The sequence below is a fragment of the Amphiura filiformis genome, chromosome 13, assembly GCF_039555335.1.
Source record: "Amphiura filiformis chromosome 13, Afil_fr2py, whole genome shotgun sequence".
Taxonomy (NCBI): domain Eukaryota; kingdom Metazoa; phylum Echinodermata; class Ophiuroidea; order Amphilepidida; family Amphiuridae; genus Amphiura; species Amphiura filiformis.
Genome location: NC_092640.1, coordinates 1,322,736 through 1,338,918, shown reverse-complemented (window position 1 = coordinate 1,338,918; position 16,183 = coordinate 1,322,736). Strand labels below are relative to the sequence as shown.

General features: G+C 37.6%; 1 protein-coding gene across 1 annotated transcript in view; it reads left to right on the top strand.

The window, feature by feature from the left end:
* The window catches only part of LOC140167875 (serine/threonine-protein kinase mTOR-like), a 245,616-nt gene extending 230,008 nt beyond the window's left edge, over window positions 1-15,608 (top strand). The window contains exons 47-57 of the mRNA XM_072191165.1: window positions 2,517-2,664; window positions 3,106-3,228; window positions 3,820-3,902; window positions 4,900-4,972; window positions 6,287-6,361; window positions 7,707-7,842; window positions 8,485-8,547; window positions 9,277-9,354; window positions 11,387-11,467; window positions 12,722-12,827; window positions 14,308-15,608. Of these exons, the coding sequence (XP_072047266.1) occupies window positions 2,517-2,664; window positions 3,106-3,228; window positions 3,820-3,902; window positions 4,900-4,972; window positions 6,287-6,361; window positions 7,707-7,842; window positions 8,485-8,547; window positions 9,277-9,354; window positions 11,387-11,467; window positions 12,722-12,827; window positions 14,308-14,323 (982 nt within the window). The 3' untranslated portion in view covers window positions 14,324-15,608. The remainder of the gene's footprint in view (window positions 1-2,516; window positions 2,665-3,105; window positions 3,229-3,819; window positions 3,903-4,899; window positions 4,973-6,286; window positions 6,362-7,706; window positions 7,843-8,484; window positions 8,548-9,276; window positions 9,355-11,386; window positions 11,468-12,721; window positions 12,828-14,307) is intronic.
* Window positions 15,609-16,183: the final 575 nt, after the last annotated feature.

The following is a 16,183-nucleotide window of genomic DNA, read 5'->3' as shown; positions in this document are numbered from 1 at the left end:
CTCAGAACATCCACCAGAAGTCACAATTCCCGTTACTTCATTCCATCAACCAGCTCTTCAGTTTATACCAGCTCATTCTTTCCCCAAACCATCAGAGACTGGAACAATCTGTAGATCCAGCTGAGTATACGTCCCTCGACGCCTTCAAGGCCGCCCTGAGGGACCTCCTGCTGAAGTAGCTCCATCACCTCATCTCCAGTTTTTACTTGCACCTTGTATATATTTGCACCTGGAACAAAATTTCTGTCGCCTTTGAGACGATACATGTGTACACCAAAGTGCGAGTTATCTTCATTTAAATGAAGCCTGCACTTCAAAGGGAGAAAGAAAGAAAGCAAATAACATATCAATACTGTGATTTTACTTGGAAAGCAGAAAGGTTGTATTTTTGGAATTGGTGTGTACTCAAAATATCATAAAATAATGTCTACTGTGTACATGTAAATGGCATAGCAAATAAGACTGATGTTGGAAATTTAAATCAAGAGGTTACAGCAGCATCCTTATCGTAAGGAGTAGAGTGGCACCTCAATTGCTTTTATAGGGTGTACAGTGACAGCAGGTCAAAGGTCAATGATTGTGACACAATGAAATACATTTTAGGCAGAAATGATTCGGTAACATTAACACGAATATATTTTTATAATCTTTCTACCACAAATCAATCGTAAAAAACGATACGTATCAAACACATAAATACCATTGTTGTAGTCCTCAAGTACTGTCCTCGGCCTCGAGGACTCCTCGAGGACAGGTTTTGAAGTCCTTTGTCCTCGACTACAACACTGATAAATACCATAATTGCAACTGGTGTAATGCAGAATGTAAAGAAGATGTTACTTGTTTATAGAAAAATATTCTTAGCAAATTTTAAGTTTTATGCAATGCAAATAGGTGGCTTAAAGAATCCCAATCATATTTTTTAGTTGATATACTGATTACAATCTAATGAAATCCCCATAAATATAATGCATGTGTCTTGGGATGTAATTAGGCTATTCCAGATGAAATCCATACACCCCCTATGGAAGACATGATCTTAATCTCACACAGGGGGTGTAGATTTCATATGGAATCATCCATTCAGGTAACCCCATTTGAAATTCACACTCCCTGTGTGGGAGTAGCCCACTGCATATGTGACTGAAAGCAATAAAATATCGCAGGAATTGAATGCTTCTTTTCATCATGTCGTAAAAGGCATTTATCCTGAAATTGGGACTCATTATGGTTATCAAATCACTGAATTATCAACAAATAGTTCACATATTATTTTGTATTTTTGAAAACTAATAATTCAAATGTTCCAATTCCATTTTGTGAATTTTCAAACCAAAAAAAACACCAGAAGAAGTCTTACTGTGACAGTTTTAAACTTTCATTTCCATAATGAAGTAAATAATAAAGTAAAGTTTAATTGAAGTTAAAGATACTGTTGAATTAACTAAAATGAGAATCTTTAAAATTCTTCAGGTGAAAATACTTGCTGATTCAGTGAATGCAATGAACAAAATACTAAGTGAATTATGAGAGAAGTGAGTCATTTTGCCTATTGCATTGCAATTATATTGTCTTTCAACATGGTTACTATGCCTTCCTCCTTGTGGAATCAGATATATGATCATGTTATTAATTCTGTGCACCAAATAATGAATATTGGTGTATAATGGTGTATATATTTCTACCAAGAAGCTATCCATCAAGAACCACTGAACCAATAGAAAGTATGATGTATGATTGTCAAGGTTGTCATTCATTCTGGCATGCAATAAAAATTCAATTAAACCAATGAATGTGATCAACTGGACTCACATTTGATTGGAGTATAGTCACAGTATCGCACCTTATCCTAGGCAATCTTGAGGCCAGCTAAACTAGAGCAAATCTTGGCCATTGACCTGGGACAAGATGCTGCTCCCAGAGGTTGAACATTTTGAGTCAGACTTCTTAGAAATGGTTGATTTATGTCAAAAAATGAACAAGAATGGCTGAAACCAGTTAAGAGTGGCCTTCAACACAATTTGGCAGGAACTAAAATTCTGTATTGAGAAATTCCCTAGAAGTTTTGACTCAAAATATATGCCATCTGGCAACACACATAGCCACTCCACTAGAATATATGTGACATGATCTGGTCCACGGAGGCCAAAGGCGGTAAATTTGAAATTGAGATTAATTCAAAATATGGAGCAAAAACCAAGTATGCTAGATCTTCTGTGTTTTCAGTATATGATAGCCTAATGTTTGTAGAAGTTAATAATTATAGTAACTCAATTTTCAAAAATGCCCCCTTTGGCCTCCATGGAGCAGATCGTGTCACACATGCGAGTCCAGGCAATTAGATTTAAGTTTCAGTTTATTTATGTCCATATATATTTCGATACGTAAACAAATCATTTTCTTGTTTGAAGGTAACTCTTGAATTGAGTACCAAAACATGAAGCGTTTAACTCATCTCTATTGCGACTTATCTATAATTTTTTTTTTACTTGAATTGTTCTTGATTTATTTTGCAGCATTCAGCGGTATGCAATCATTCCCCTGTCTACTAACTCTGGTCTAATTGGGTGGGTTCGACATTGTGACACTCTACACACGCTCATAAGAGACTACAGGGAAAAGAAAAAGATCCTTTTGAACATTGAGCACCGCATTATGCTTAGGGTATGTATATGGATTTGTGAAATTGAAAGAAAATACTTAAAATTGTTTCAAAAAAATTGAAAGAGGATGTAAATACTATAGTTGATTTGCCTTTCTTGTGTCAGTGATGTCAGCATTTGCAGGTTGTTGTTTTATTTGCGTATTTAGAAACCGCCTTTAAACATGTGTGTCTGTATGCAGTGCTTTGATTCAATCCGTGCAATTTATTGCTGCGACCACTGACTTGAGGAAGGTAAAAGCACTATACATGTAGGTGGCCAGTGTCTAAGAAAAAGTGACTTTCTATGAGTGACGTACATTACACTGCAAATTGATGATTGTAAAAAGTTTTTTAAACAAATTAGATGTTAATCATAACTTATTTATTCAGCTTATTTTTAATTGTAACATTTAGTTGATATGGATAATATATTTGACAAGTTGTTTGTGTTTGACCTCTAGATGGCGCCAGATTATGAGCATCTCACCTTGATGCAGAAGGTGGAGGTCTTTGAGCATGCATTAGAACACACACAGGGAGATGATTTGGCGAAACTCTTGTGGCTTAAGAGTCCTAGTTCAGAGGTAAGTTATGCAGTCTGTTGCAGAGTCTATTCACACATACGTGCGCATTATTCCAAATCAATTTGCAAAAAGTGCAATGGTAATGAGTTACAGTTAAAAGTATAATCCTGGAGACAATGTGGAATCCTATGTTCTTTGTGAGGTTGGCATGTTCTGATTAAATGAAAGATGCTAGCTTAAAATTCACTAAATTTTCAAGCAATTTGCAGATATGCATCAGTAAAGAACCTATTGAAAAGCATATAAAAATCAGCATTAAGCAGCATTTTCTACCACACGTAACAATATTTGTCACTTTCTTTATGTCATCGCTGTATTAATTATGGACCATAAATTTTCATTTAAGCTTTAATTTTAGATATCTACACCGCACCCATTGGTTACTATGCTCTCATGGATAGTGGCATTTTAGAATTCTATAAATTTTTAAGTGACACTTTAAGGTATGTAGTTGAGAAGCCCTGCTGTTAGAGTAAGTTCTCCTCACAAAAGTGGCTAGAATAGTTTTCATGATGAATATTACCCAAACGTTACCCTAACAGTAAAATTTCCACAATGTCATTATCATGCACTGCATTTCTTTCTTACCAGGTGTGGTTTGAAAGGCGTACCAACTACACTAGATCTTTAGCTGTGATGTCCATGGTTGGATATATCCTAGGTTTAGGAGACAGGTAAGCTACATTTGTATTTATGTTTGTGTATCTCTTGGCTTAGAGGAGAAATGAAAGGATTCATACAAAAGAGAAACCTTACCAATTCCTATGCACCACATTTCTGTTATGTCCATGGTTGGATATATCCTAGGTTTAGGAGATAGGTAAGCTAGATTTGTTTTTATGTTTGTGTATCTGTTGGCTAAGAGGAGAAATGAAAGGATTCATACCAAAGAGAAACCAGCGACGTCCAGCCTCAGTTTATCATGACTTGTTACAACTTAAGGGACTTAACCTCTGTTGTCTCTCTCCACCCAAGTGTATAAATGGATACAGCATAAAGAATGCTGGGCAGATTTTATTACTCGTAATGCGGGAGAAGTGCCCCCCCCCCCAAAAAAAAAGTTAATTCAGGGGCTGGCCTAAACACCAAGGAGAAAAAGATGGTCTCTTCAGCCTGTGAGCATTGCTTCAGTGGGACCTTTACTTGACCTTAATGTTAGTGTTCAGTTTGTAAATGAACAAGTGTATTTGTTTCTCAGTATAACCAAAGTTCTTGATATCTGGTCCAGAAATTGCACTTATTTTGTGTACATTTCAGCAACACTGTTGCCTTTGTCAACACTTGATGATGAGTGACTCCTACTGGCAACCGACGCTAGATGTATCTCCAGTGTAGGTCTTGGTGTTACCAGTTGATTTTCCATCTGGGGATTTTCTTGAAGCCAGTTCTAGAAATTCATCAAAAATGTGTGAGAGTTGATACTGCCCATCGTCTCTGTTCATGGTGGTGCCCCTCCTCTTTCTAATTTCTATAGCCTCCTTTATCCAGCGTGTAAATCGTTCTTGTTCAGTGTTCAAGAAAATCTCCATCTGGGGATTTTCTTTCTTATCAGGTGTGGTACACAAAGTAAGTGCATTTTCTGGATCAGATATCAAGATCTTTGGTTACTGAGTTTACTCTACTGATCCTGATGAATTTATTCAACCATGTATTTGTTTCTGTCTTCATTAGGCATCCATCCAATCTGATGTTGGACAGACTATCAGGCAAGATCATACATATTGATTTTGGTGACTGTTTTGAGGTAAGGAAAACTAAATGGGCACTACTCCTTTTCTAACATGGACTCCAATTGGTTAATTACATAATATAATTTGGATATAATCATCAAGTAACCAATCAAAATAAAGCTTTTAGATCTGAGCAATTTTAAGCTTAATTCCCTTCATGGCTATTCTTACCATATCTCTGATTGGCCCAATATGTCATATAGCTATCTTTGTAACCAATCAAAATAGGTCTTAGAGGCAGATAAATCAGCCTTTGGTGCCAATGGGTTCAATAGTTGTTCAAATAATAGTAAATAACATGCCAAAATATTGCAATGTTCTAGCCAGATTTTGGTTGTGGTTCAAAATAGTGCAAATGAGGGATTGAGAGCTAATTTGAACAGATTCCACATAAAGTTAGTTGCCTTTATGAATACCATTTGCCATTGTCAAATATATTTCACGGGGCTACTTTGTGGAATGAGAAAATTACCCTTAGTCCCAACTCTAAGAATTATTCTGATTGGTTACTCACATTACTATATCTTGTAATTAACCAATCAGGAGCCATGTATTTTGAGCCCTGATGTAACTTGATATCAGGTTAAATGGGGCTTCCAATAATGGGCTATTCCAGTTCAAGTCCATACACTCCTTATTGAAGACACAGCCTTAATCTCCCACAGAAGGGTGTATTTTTCAAATGGAGTCACCCATTCAGATAACCCCATTTGGGATTCATACTCCCTCTGGAAGATTAAGGTTACGTCTACTATAGCTGGTGTATGGTTTCATCTGGAATAGCACAATACATGTAGAGCTTCAAAATTTAAAGATATCATTATGCCTTGCGCTACATATTTTTTGTTTGGCTTATAATTAGCAAAATAATTGAGACTGATGACATCACATATTGATATAGAACGGCATGTATGTTAGACGAGTGTTACCTAATGTGTGACTGGTGCACGCTTATGTGAAATTACTTGAGCGTAAGTTGGGACTTTATTGACATGCCCAGTAACAAAACTGAATAATTTTCTCCAATTATGAGCCAAACAAACTCTAGTATAGTATAGCAGTTAAGCATATCAGGTATTGTTGCCTGTGTATTGGATTTAAAAATGATTTAAATCTGTTAACCCTCTGGGCACTACCTGCCGATCTAACATTGCCTCTGATTGGTCAATTAGATGATATCTTTACTTTAATCACCAATCAGAATGGAGCTTTGGAAATAATTCATCCCAATAATTCTGTCCTAAAAAGAACATATTACTGCTGAAATGGGAAAACTCGATATTTATTGCAATGTTAATAATAATGTTTTACTTACTTTGCTTGTAAAGGTTGCTATGACGAGAGAGAAATTCCCGGAGAAGATTCCATTCCGGTTGACTCGTATGCTTATCAATGCTATGGAGGTGAGATTCTATTCCGCTAGGAATATTCTGTAAATTATGGACTAGGAAAAAATAACAAATGAATAAGTAAAGAAACTACATCTTCAGATTGCAAGATCTTTACACTTATAAGTTTATTATATTCATTGTCACGTAAGGGTATTATATTGCATTAGAAACACGGCTGGGAAGTGGGACCGGAAGCTGCTAGACATTACTGTTTTATTATGTAGTTTTATTACTGATATCAATAGAGTAATCATTGATCTTCTTGTAATGTTGAGTGGCAATAACTAACTGAAATTCCTCTTGAAATAATTAGCCAATCTTTAGCTTGTTTTTATTGTTGAAAGGGATTCAATCATATTTCGCTGTTGTTCATTACTTATGTCTGCAGTTGACTGGTATAGATGGCAACTATTGTATTACATGTGAGAGTATCAAGCAAGTGTTACATGAACATAAGGTTTCGGTTTCATTTCCCGGACAAGCCCCCAATTTTTTTTTTTACGGTCACTAAAGTTAGATAAGCACATATTTACTTTCTTTGTACCATTTCTGTCTGTAGGTGACTGGTATAGATGGCAACTATCGTATCACATGTGAGAGTGTCATGCAAGTGTTACGTGAACATAAGGTCCCAGGTTCATTTCCTAAATAGCCCCCAATTTAAGTTAGATAAGCATGTTTTTATTTTCTTTGTACCATTTCTATTTGTAGGTGACTGGTATAGATGGCAACTATTGTATTACATGTGAAAGTATCATGCAAGTGTTACATGAACATAAGGTTTCGGTTTCATTTCCCGGACGAGCCCCCAATTTTTTTTTTACGGTCACTAAAGTTAGATAAGCACGTATTTAGTTTCTTTGTACCATTTCTGTTTGTAGGTGACTGGTATAGATGGCAACTATCGTATCACATGTGAGAGTGTCATGCAAGTGTTACGTGAACATAAGGTCCCAGGTTCATTTCCCGAAATAGCCCCCAATTTAAGTTAGATAAGCATGTTTTTATTTTCTTTGTACCATTTCTATTTGTAGGTGACTGGTATAGATGGCAACTATTGTATTACATGTGAAAGTATCATGCAAGTGTTACATGAACATAAGGTTTCGGGTTCATTTCCTGGACGAGCCCCCAATTTTTTTTTTACGGTCACTAAAGTTAGATAAGCACGTATTTAGTTTCTTTGTACCATTTCTGTTTGTAGGTGACTGGTATAGATGGCAACTATCGTATCACATGTGAGAGTGTCATGCAAGTGTTACGTGAACATAAGGTCCCGGGTTCATTTCCCGAAAGAGCCCCCAATTTAAGTTAGATAAGCATGTTCTTAGTTTCTTTGTACCATTTCTATCTATAGGTGACTGGTATAGATGGCAACTATCGTATCACATGTGAGAGTGTCATGCAAGTGTTACGTGAACATAAAGACAGCATTATGGCTGTATTGGAGGCATTTGTCTATGATCCGTTGCTTAACTGGCGGCTTATGGATAGTGAGTATACTCTATGCAAAACATTTGAAGTTTCCTACTAAAACTTATCATATCTAACCTACTCTGCACTGATCTAAATATTTTTCATTTGTTAACCATGATACATCTTGACTCTAAAAATAAAAACAAATAATTAAAAATATAAAAATATGCATTTCACATTTAGGTTTTTGGGCCACCAATCGGAAACAAACATTTTTTTTGCCTTCTATACAATGTTGATTCAGAACAAGCCTGGAATTAGCTTAGTATTATTATTAATGCCAACTCGATCAAATAAGAAAAACATATTAAAACTTGTAACCTAGAGAAGATATTTTGCCCTTCCCAGAATCCTTTGCAACATAATGCATCGCCTCATTATAGCAAAGGTCACTCTTATTACTTCATACAAGTTCCCTTTGTTTTCATGTTGAGAATAGACTGGCTAAACATGGTTCAATAGTCAAGAAATAAATACATTTTACCTGCTATGGATGTGCTCTGTTCATTGAGGTTCTTTTCGTCCCTATCGACCCATGTTGCACTAGAAAGCAAATCAGTATAGAAAATTGAAATGGAAGAAATGCATTGTGGGAAGTGTAAGATATCTTTTCTGTATGTAACCAATGTGTAATTGTTTGTTCCATTACATCATTATAGCTGCTCCTAAAGGGAAACGTTCCAAGGCAAGAGCTGAATCCTACTCGGCTAGCCAGGGAGGAGGTAAGTCAAGTTTGTACTAGTACTTAACCCCATGAGAACTACCTGCCGTTTTCAGTTTTCATTATCAATTGGACCAATTAGCATCATTGTTAGAATAATTTCACCATGCCAAAAAAAATGGGAGAATTATTTGCAAAGCTCCATTCTGATTGGTGATTAAATTGAAGATATCATGTAATTGACCAATCAGAGGCAATGTTAGATCGGCAGGTAGTGCTCAAGGGGTTAATATAAGCCCTTTCGCAATTACAAAATATTGCAATTGCGCATGCTCAGACATCGTCACACAGTATTTCAGCGAGAGATAAACAGTACCATCTCCTCCATTGACGGCCGACTCAAACAGAATCCCTGTAATTTTTCGTGTCTGTTACAACATTAGCCATTTTAAACAATACTTTCAAAATATGGAACCGCTGTAATTAGTAGATCACATAGTAGATCTGGCCAGTGAGTGATTTACCATGTGGCCATGTTGTAGCTTAACGATCTCCAAATGTGTATATGCAGTTTGTATCAAGTACCGTGGGAATCATTGTATCGGCCACACTCCTGAATGCTTGTCCCAAATGCTGTGCTTAAAGAAACACAATGCACTGAACTTTAGAAAAGAGTGAACTTAATCTGAGGTCAGATACCTTGTGATATGTACCCAGTCCCCTCATAAAAGACTACAATAAAGAATGGGTTTTCAGTAGATACCTGATTGGTTGTGTATTTCTACATTAGATCTATTGGATGATGTCAACTTGGACACTCCCAAACAGAAGAAACAAGGTGGACAAGCAGAATCTCTGACGTCTAATGGTAAGCTCCTAATTTAATGTATTTGGGTGTTGTTTGTCACCCAGTTGGGTGGGATAGAATCTAGCATCTAATAGTAAGCACCCAATTTAATGTAATTTGGGTGTAGTTATATCACCCAATTGGGTGGGATAGATTCTGATGTCTAATGGTAAGCTCCCAATTTAATATAATTGGGTGTAGTTTCTCACCCAATGGGGTGTTATAGAATCTGGCATATAATGGGAAGCACCCAATTGAATGTAATTGGGTGTAGTTTGTCACCCAATTGAGTGGGAAAGTCATTTTAGTGTACACTTATTTTCCCCATTGTTTAGAATCATAAAACCTACACAACACAATGGGTTTTCAATTAGTGATAGGGACCTTTGGGTGGTTGCTTATAGGGATATGGGTGGTTAATAAAACAAATTATGTCAACTAAGGTATCTATTGGCAGTTGCTGCCATACTTACATCAACATCAATAAACTTGGATTCATGTTAGCTCCAATTGCAAGTTGCTATTTAATCTATTGATAATCGCTGTTATTTGACCACTCCACAATGGGCTATCCGACGTGAAATCCATACACACCGTATGGAAGATATGACCATAATATTCCACACAGGCAGTGTGAATTTCGAATGGGGTTACCTGAATGTGTGACTCCATTTGAAATCTGCACCCACTGTGTGGGAGATTAAAGTCATGTTTGCCTTAGGGAGTGTGGACTTCAATTGAATAGCCTAATTTGTCTCACAATTATTGGATATGTTAGACAAGTGTGGTACAACCAAGACAAGTCAATGCAATGCACTACATGTGCTGAGTGCCTTCTAGCATATCGCATGTGATCCCGAAAATAAACACATTAGAGACTTTGAAGAAAACATACAGGGCTGCATCAAAATAAGTGGTACCCATTAGTTTTGTTGTTTATTGGAAAGACTTTACTGAACATGTTCTTCAGGACTGTTATTGGAAATAAAGACGAAATTCATTGTTCTAGTCCAATAAAACAGCACTTACTGTGGACGTTTCGAAATCTGTCAGATTTCTTTATCAACACTGATGTTGTTGTGGCGACCTTCTGCATACAACTTCGTTGTTGCTTAGCAACTTGGTTGCCAGTTGGTTTCTTCAGGAGATCATCAAATACGTGAGTTGGGTTGTATTGCCCCTCGTCTCTGTTCAAAGAGGCAGACAGATACAAACGATGGATCAAAGAGGCAGTGAAAATCAGACAACAGGGCACCACCATGAACAGAGACGAGGGGCAATACAACCTAACTCACGTATTTGATGATCTCCTGAAGAAACCAACTGGCAACCAAGTTGCTAAGCAACAATGAGTTGTACACAGAAGGTCGTCACAACAACATCAGTGTTGATAAAGAAATCTGACAGATTTCGAAACGTCCACAGTAAGTGCTGTTTTATTGGACTAGAACTATGAATTTCGTCTTTATTGGAAAGACTGCTTCTTCCAAAAAAAATATGGTATTGGATTATCTTGCATTGACCAGAATTTATAGTTTTATGATCTCAGTTGATAATTACTGGAAACTGATAGGTATCAATCATTTTGATATGGCATGTATAGTGTGCAGACTTCTGCACTTGAGAACTGAGTGGTTCCAGTTGAAATTCATATACCCCCTATGACAGACATGACCTTAATCTCATGCACAGTGTAGACTTCAAATAGAGTCAGCCATTCAGGTAACTCAATTTACAATACATGCTCCCTGTGTGAAAGAACTGAACTGAAGATTAAGGTCAAATCTTCCACAGGGGGAGTATGGATTTCAACTGAAATAGTCCATTGCTCTCTAAGGTCTTCATTGACATGATCTTTGACAATTTCTTGGATTTTCTCTAAAAAGGAGGGTAGATAGGTATATAAGAAGATGGGATGATATACTTGTGTCAACTCAAAACTGCCAACAGTTTGAATGAAACAAATAAAGGATAATGCAATACTTTCAATAATAACTTTGACAAAGAGTCCTTTTCTTAAAAAATGTTGATGTTTGTTGAATTTATTTCACAGAAGAAGAGACCGGAGTACAGCCAGAGGCATTGAACAAGAAAGCCATCACAATCATCAACAGAGTGAGGGACAAACTCACAGGTATGTAGACCACCAACCCCCCTCCCCACCCCCAGGGCATAATATAAGCCATTACAATCATCAACAGAGTGAGGGACAAACTCACAGGTATGTAGACCACCAGATCCCCTCCCCACCCCCAGGGCATGATATAAGCCATCACAATCATCACCAGAGTGAGGGACAAACTCACAGGTATGTAGACCACCAGATCCCCTCCCCACCCCCAGGGTATGATACAAGCCATCACAATCATCACCAGAGTGAAGGACAAACTCACAGGTATGTAGACCACCAGATCCCCTCCCCACCCCCAGGGTATGATACAAGCCATCACAATCATCAACAGAGTGAGGGACAAACTCACAGGTATGTAGACCACCAGATCCCTCTCCCCACCCCAGGGCATGATATAAGCCATCACAATCATCAACAGAGTGAGGGACAAACTCACAGGTATGTATACCACCAGATCCCCCTCCCCACCCCCAGGGCATGATATAAGCCATCACAATCATCAACAGAGTGAGGGACAAACTCACAGGTATGTAGACCACCAGATCCCCCTCCCCACCCCCAGGGCATGATATAAGCCATCACAATCATAAACAGAGTGAGGGACAAACTCACAGGTAGGTAGACCACCAACCCCCCTCCCCACCCCAGGGCATGATATAAGCCATCACAATCATCAACAGAGTGAGGGACAAACTCACAGGTATGTATACCACCAGATCCCCCTCCCCACCCCCAGGGCATGATATAAGCCATCACAATCATCAACAGAGTGAGGGACAAACTCACAGGTATGTAGACCACCAGATCCCCTCCCCACCCCCAGGGCATGATATAAGCCATCACAATCATAAACAGAGTGAGGGACAAACTCACAGGTAGGTAGGACACCAGATCCCCATATCCACCCCAGGGCATGATATAAGCCATCACAATCATCAACAGAGTGAGTTTATGTTTGCTTACACTAGTTGTGACTGGCGCACGCTTATGTTTGCTTACGCTAGTTGTGACTGGCGCACGCTTATGTTAATTTGCGTGAGCGTGAGTTGGGACTTAATTGACGCGTGCAGTAACAAAAGCCGAATAATTTCCGCCTTATATAAGCCGAACAAACTTAAGTATTGGTTTAACGGGTCTTGAGATAAGTCTCTCAAAACAATCTCTCAAATCTTTTTATGTTGAAGCCTATATGGCCAGCACACAGAGTATTGATATTCTTAACATTTTGTTTGTTCAATTGCTATATCCCACATGCAGGCAAGGATTTTTCACACAAAGAAGCTGTTGATGTGTCCCAGCAGGTTGAGTTACTCATAGAACAGGCTACCTCACATGAAAACTTATGTCAGTGTTATATCGGATGGTAAGTTAACTAGCAAGTCAAGTTATGTATAAAATAGATTACCTCACATGAAAACTTGTGTCAGTGTTATATCGGATGGTAAGTTAACTAGCAAGTCAAGTTACGTATAAAATAGATTACCTCAAATGAAAACTTATGTCAGTGTTATATCGGATGGTAAGCTAACTAGCAAGTCAAGTTACGTATAAAATAGATTATCTCACATGAAAACTTATGTCAGTGTTATATTGGATTGTAAGTTAACTAGCAAGCCAAGTTATGTATAAAATAGATTACCTCACATGAAAACTTATGTCAGTGTTATATCGGATGGTAAGTTGACTACAAGTTAGCAAGTCATGTATAAAATAGATTATTTCACATGAAAACATGACAACTGGTGTCCAGTGTGTGTGTTTGGTTTACTCACAAAGTAAACCACGCAGACGACACTGATGCATCATTGTTAATTCATAACCTCATGAATAAAGGCGATACATGTGATCCACATCATTTTTATATATTTGCCAAAACACAAACACAGTACAAGGTTACTAATATTCAACAGTAGACCTCCGCGCTGTCAGCATATATATATATATTAGTAACCGCACTGGCTGTGGTGTGCGTTGAACAAACTGCATGCGCGCTGGCCGCCGTATTTGGATTACGCGCTACCATATTTGCACAGACTGTGATTCACACTTTTATTATTGGTCATCCTGTTTTAGCCTGTTCAATTTTTGGAAAGGCAAAATGTAAAAATTGTTTATTTTTACAAACTTTTGAGGACAATGTGTTATTTTATGTAGTGAAGAGATGAAAATGACGGTGATGAATGAGGTTAATAACTTTGTATCGGTAATATGTCAGGTATTGTGAAAAATCTAAACATTTTGCTTTAAACTTAGGAATATGGGAGCGTGGCCAAGCGGTTAAGGCGTTGGACTGTGAATCCAAGGGTTGAGGGTTCGAAATCTGAGTAGGTCCGCTTGAGCTCGGCTGGCTCTTTGTGTCCTTGAGCAAGGCACTTCACTTTACTTGCTTAGTGCTTCAGAGGGCACCTTAGGCCGTCGGTCCTGTGTACATGTATTTCTGACATTAATGCAGTGTGCATGTTAAAGAACGTCACAGGCTATTCGAAAAGAGCAGGGGATCATCCCGGTACTGTTGACTGTACTTCAAAATTCACTCATCTACTCTAGGTTCCAGAGTAAAAAATAAGTACAGCTTGTCTGTACGCAGTGTGATAATACTCATTCATATGAGGTAGGCACTATTAAGGAAGAAGAAGAATATCCCGCGGGGCTATGCCCCTCGGGATATTCCTCGGTTCCAAAGGCAAAATGTGATTTTTCACAATGTCCCCCAAATAACCGATGCGCAGTTATTAACCTCTAAATGGTGATGAACAATGGTGAAACATCCCTAAATGACCAAATCAAAGCACCCACTTTTAATTGAATTTGATTTCAACTTGATTTATTTCTTCTCTTTACAGGTGCCCATTCTGGTGAGATGAGTCAAACAAGTAGCTGAGGAGGACAATTATGGTTATCAATTAATCAGAAGATTGCAATATTTTATGTATTATGTATATACAAATAAATTGCAGATTTATATTAGTGAATTTACTTGACAGACAATTAACCTTTTAACCCCATGAGAACTACCTGCTGATTGGCCAAAAAGAATTTTTATTATCAACTGGCCCAATCAGCAACATTGTTAGAATAATTTCACCACGCAAACAAATTGGGATGAATTATTTGCAAAGTTCATTCTGATTGGTGATTAAAGTGAAAATATCATGTAATTGACCAATCAGAGGCAATGTTAGATCAGCAGGTAGTGATCTGGGGGTTAAACCATAATCATCATATATTATACATACATACCTAGACCAGTGGCTGCTGCTTGTAATTGATGAGCTGGCTGGCAGAATATGCAAATTAGCCAATTCAAGCAAAGAACATCAACTCAACAGTTGGAATGTCTCGAAACTCCCAACTTGCGACTTAATGCTCATTTTCGTGGGAGCTGGTTACATGTGTTGATTGATTAAAGACAAAAAATTGCTTGCAAAGTATGACGGGATATGGGGAGTTTCACATCAGTAAGTGTTTGGACTGAGCAACTTAGAAAGTGTAAAAAAAACATGTCATTTGAGGTGAAAAGGTCATGCAGGGGTCAAATTCTAAAATGAGCCTGGTTGGGCTCAAAGTTGGTGGACATGGCCCTGGAATGGCAACATCTTACAATACGCCTTTGCGATATATGGCGGACAGAAAAGGAGGGCGCTGTTCAAAGTGGGTAAAACCTGGGAAATACAAAAATTCAAGTTTCATTTGCATTTGTTTCTCTTTTATCATCTCTTTTTGTTTGTTGTTTAAGGTCCTTGATCTGATCGACATCTTCATCCCCCATTTTTCTTCATCAAAACAGAGATTGAGGTATCAGAAGAAAGCTAATGTTTTTCTCATTACCCTAGTTAAATTTCATGCCTGAGATTTTTTTTTTTAAATTGTGCGGACAAAACTTAGTGATTTTGTGGTAACCACACCTGAAGTATTAATAATATGACTATACAAGTTTTTGCTTCTCATATCAAAACGCCTCAAACTTTGGAAATGTATTGTTTGTTTTAATGGTAGGCCTCAATCTAAGATAGATAACAGAACATGAAAAATCACGCCTCTAAGCGCTGTGATACTTTTCTTTGCTATGTAAGCGCAGTATACAAATACTTTGATACAATATGTACAAATTTTAATCTTTCCCCAGAGTAGGCCAGTGCACATAAACGTTAAAAAAACAACAAAAAAGTGCATCTGGCCGGATTCGAACCGGCGACCTTCGTATTACCAGTATGATGCTCTAAGGCATGTTGGAGAAGAGTGGAAGATATAAATCTATAGGTATTAGCTTCGAATGATGTTCGTCGCATTCCTAGTGGAAGGCATCATAACTGCATATTTATAATAAATACACAATGTTAGAAATATGCAGTTCTGATGCCTTACTAAAAGGAGGGGGCCAATAAAATTTTAAACAAGAAAATACCAAAAGAACAAGAGCATAGAACATCATTTGAACCTAATACCTTTAGATTTATATCTTCCGCTCTTCTCCAACGTGCCTCTATAGCTCAGTTGGTTAGAGTGTCGTGCTAGTAATACGAAGGTCGCCTGTTCGAATCCGGCCGGATGCGCTGTTTTTTGGGTTTTTTTCAACGTTTATGTACACTGGCCTACTCTGCTGAAAGATTAAAATTTGTTCATCCTATTAACCCAGAGAACTAAGTATAATAATTTTCAATATATGTATGTAATATATTAAGTTTATCTGACAAATAAGTGAATGGAAAGGAATTATGA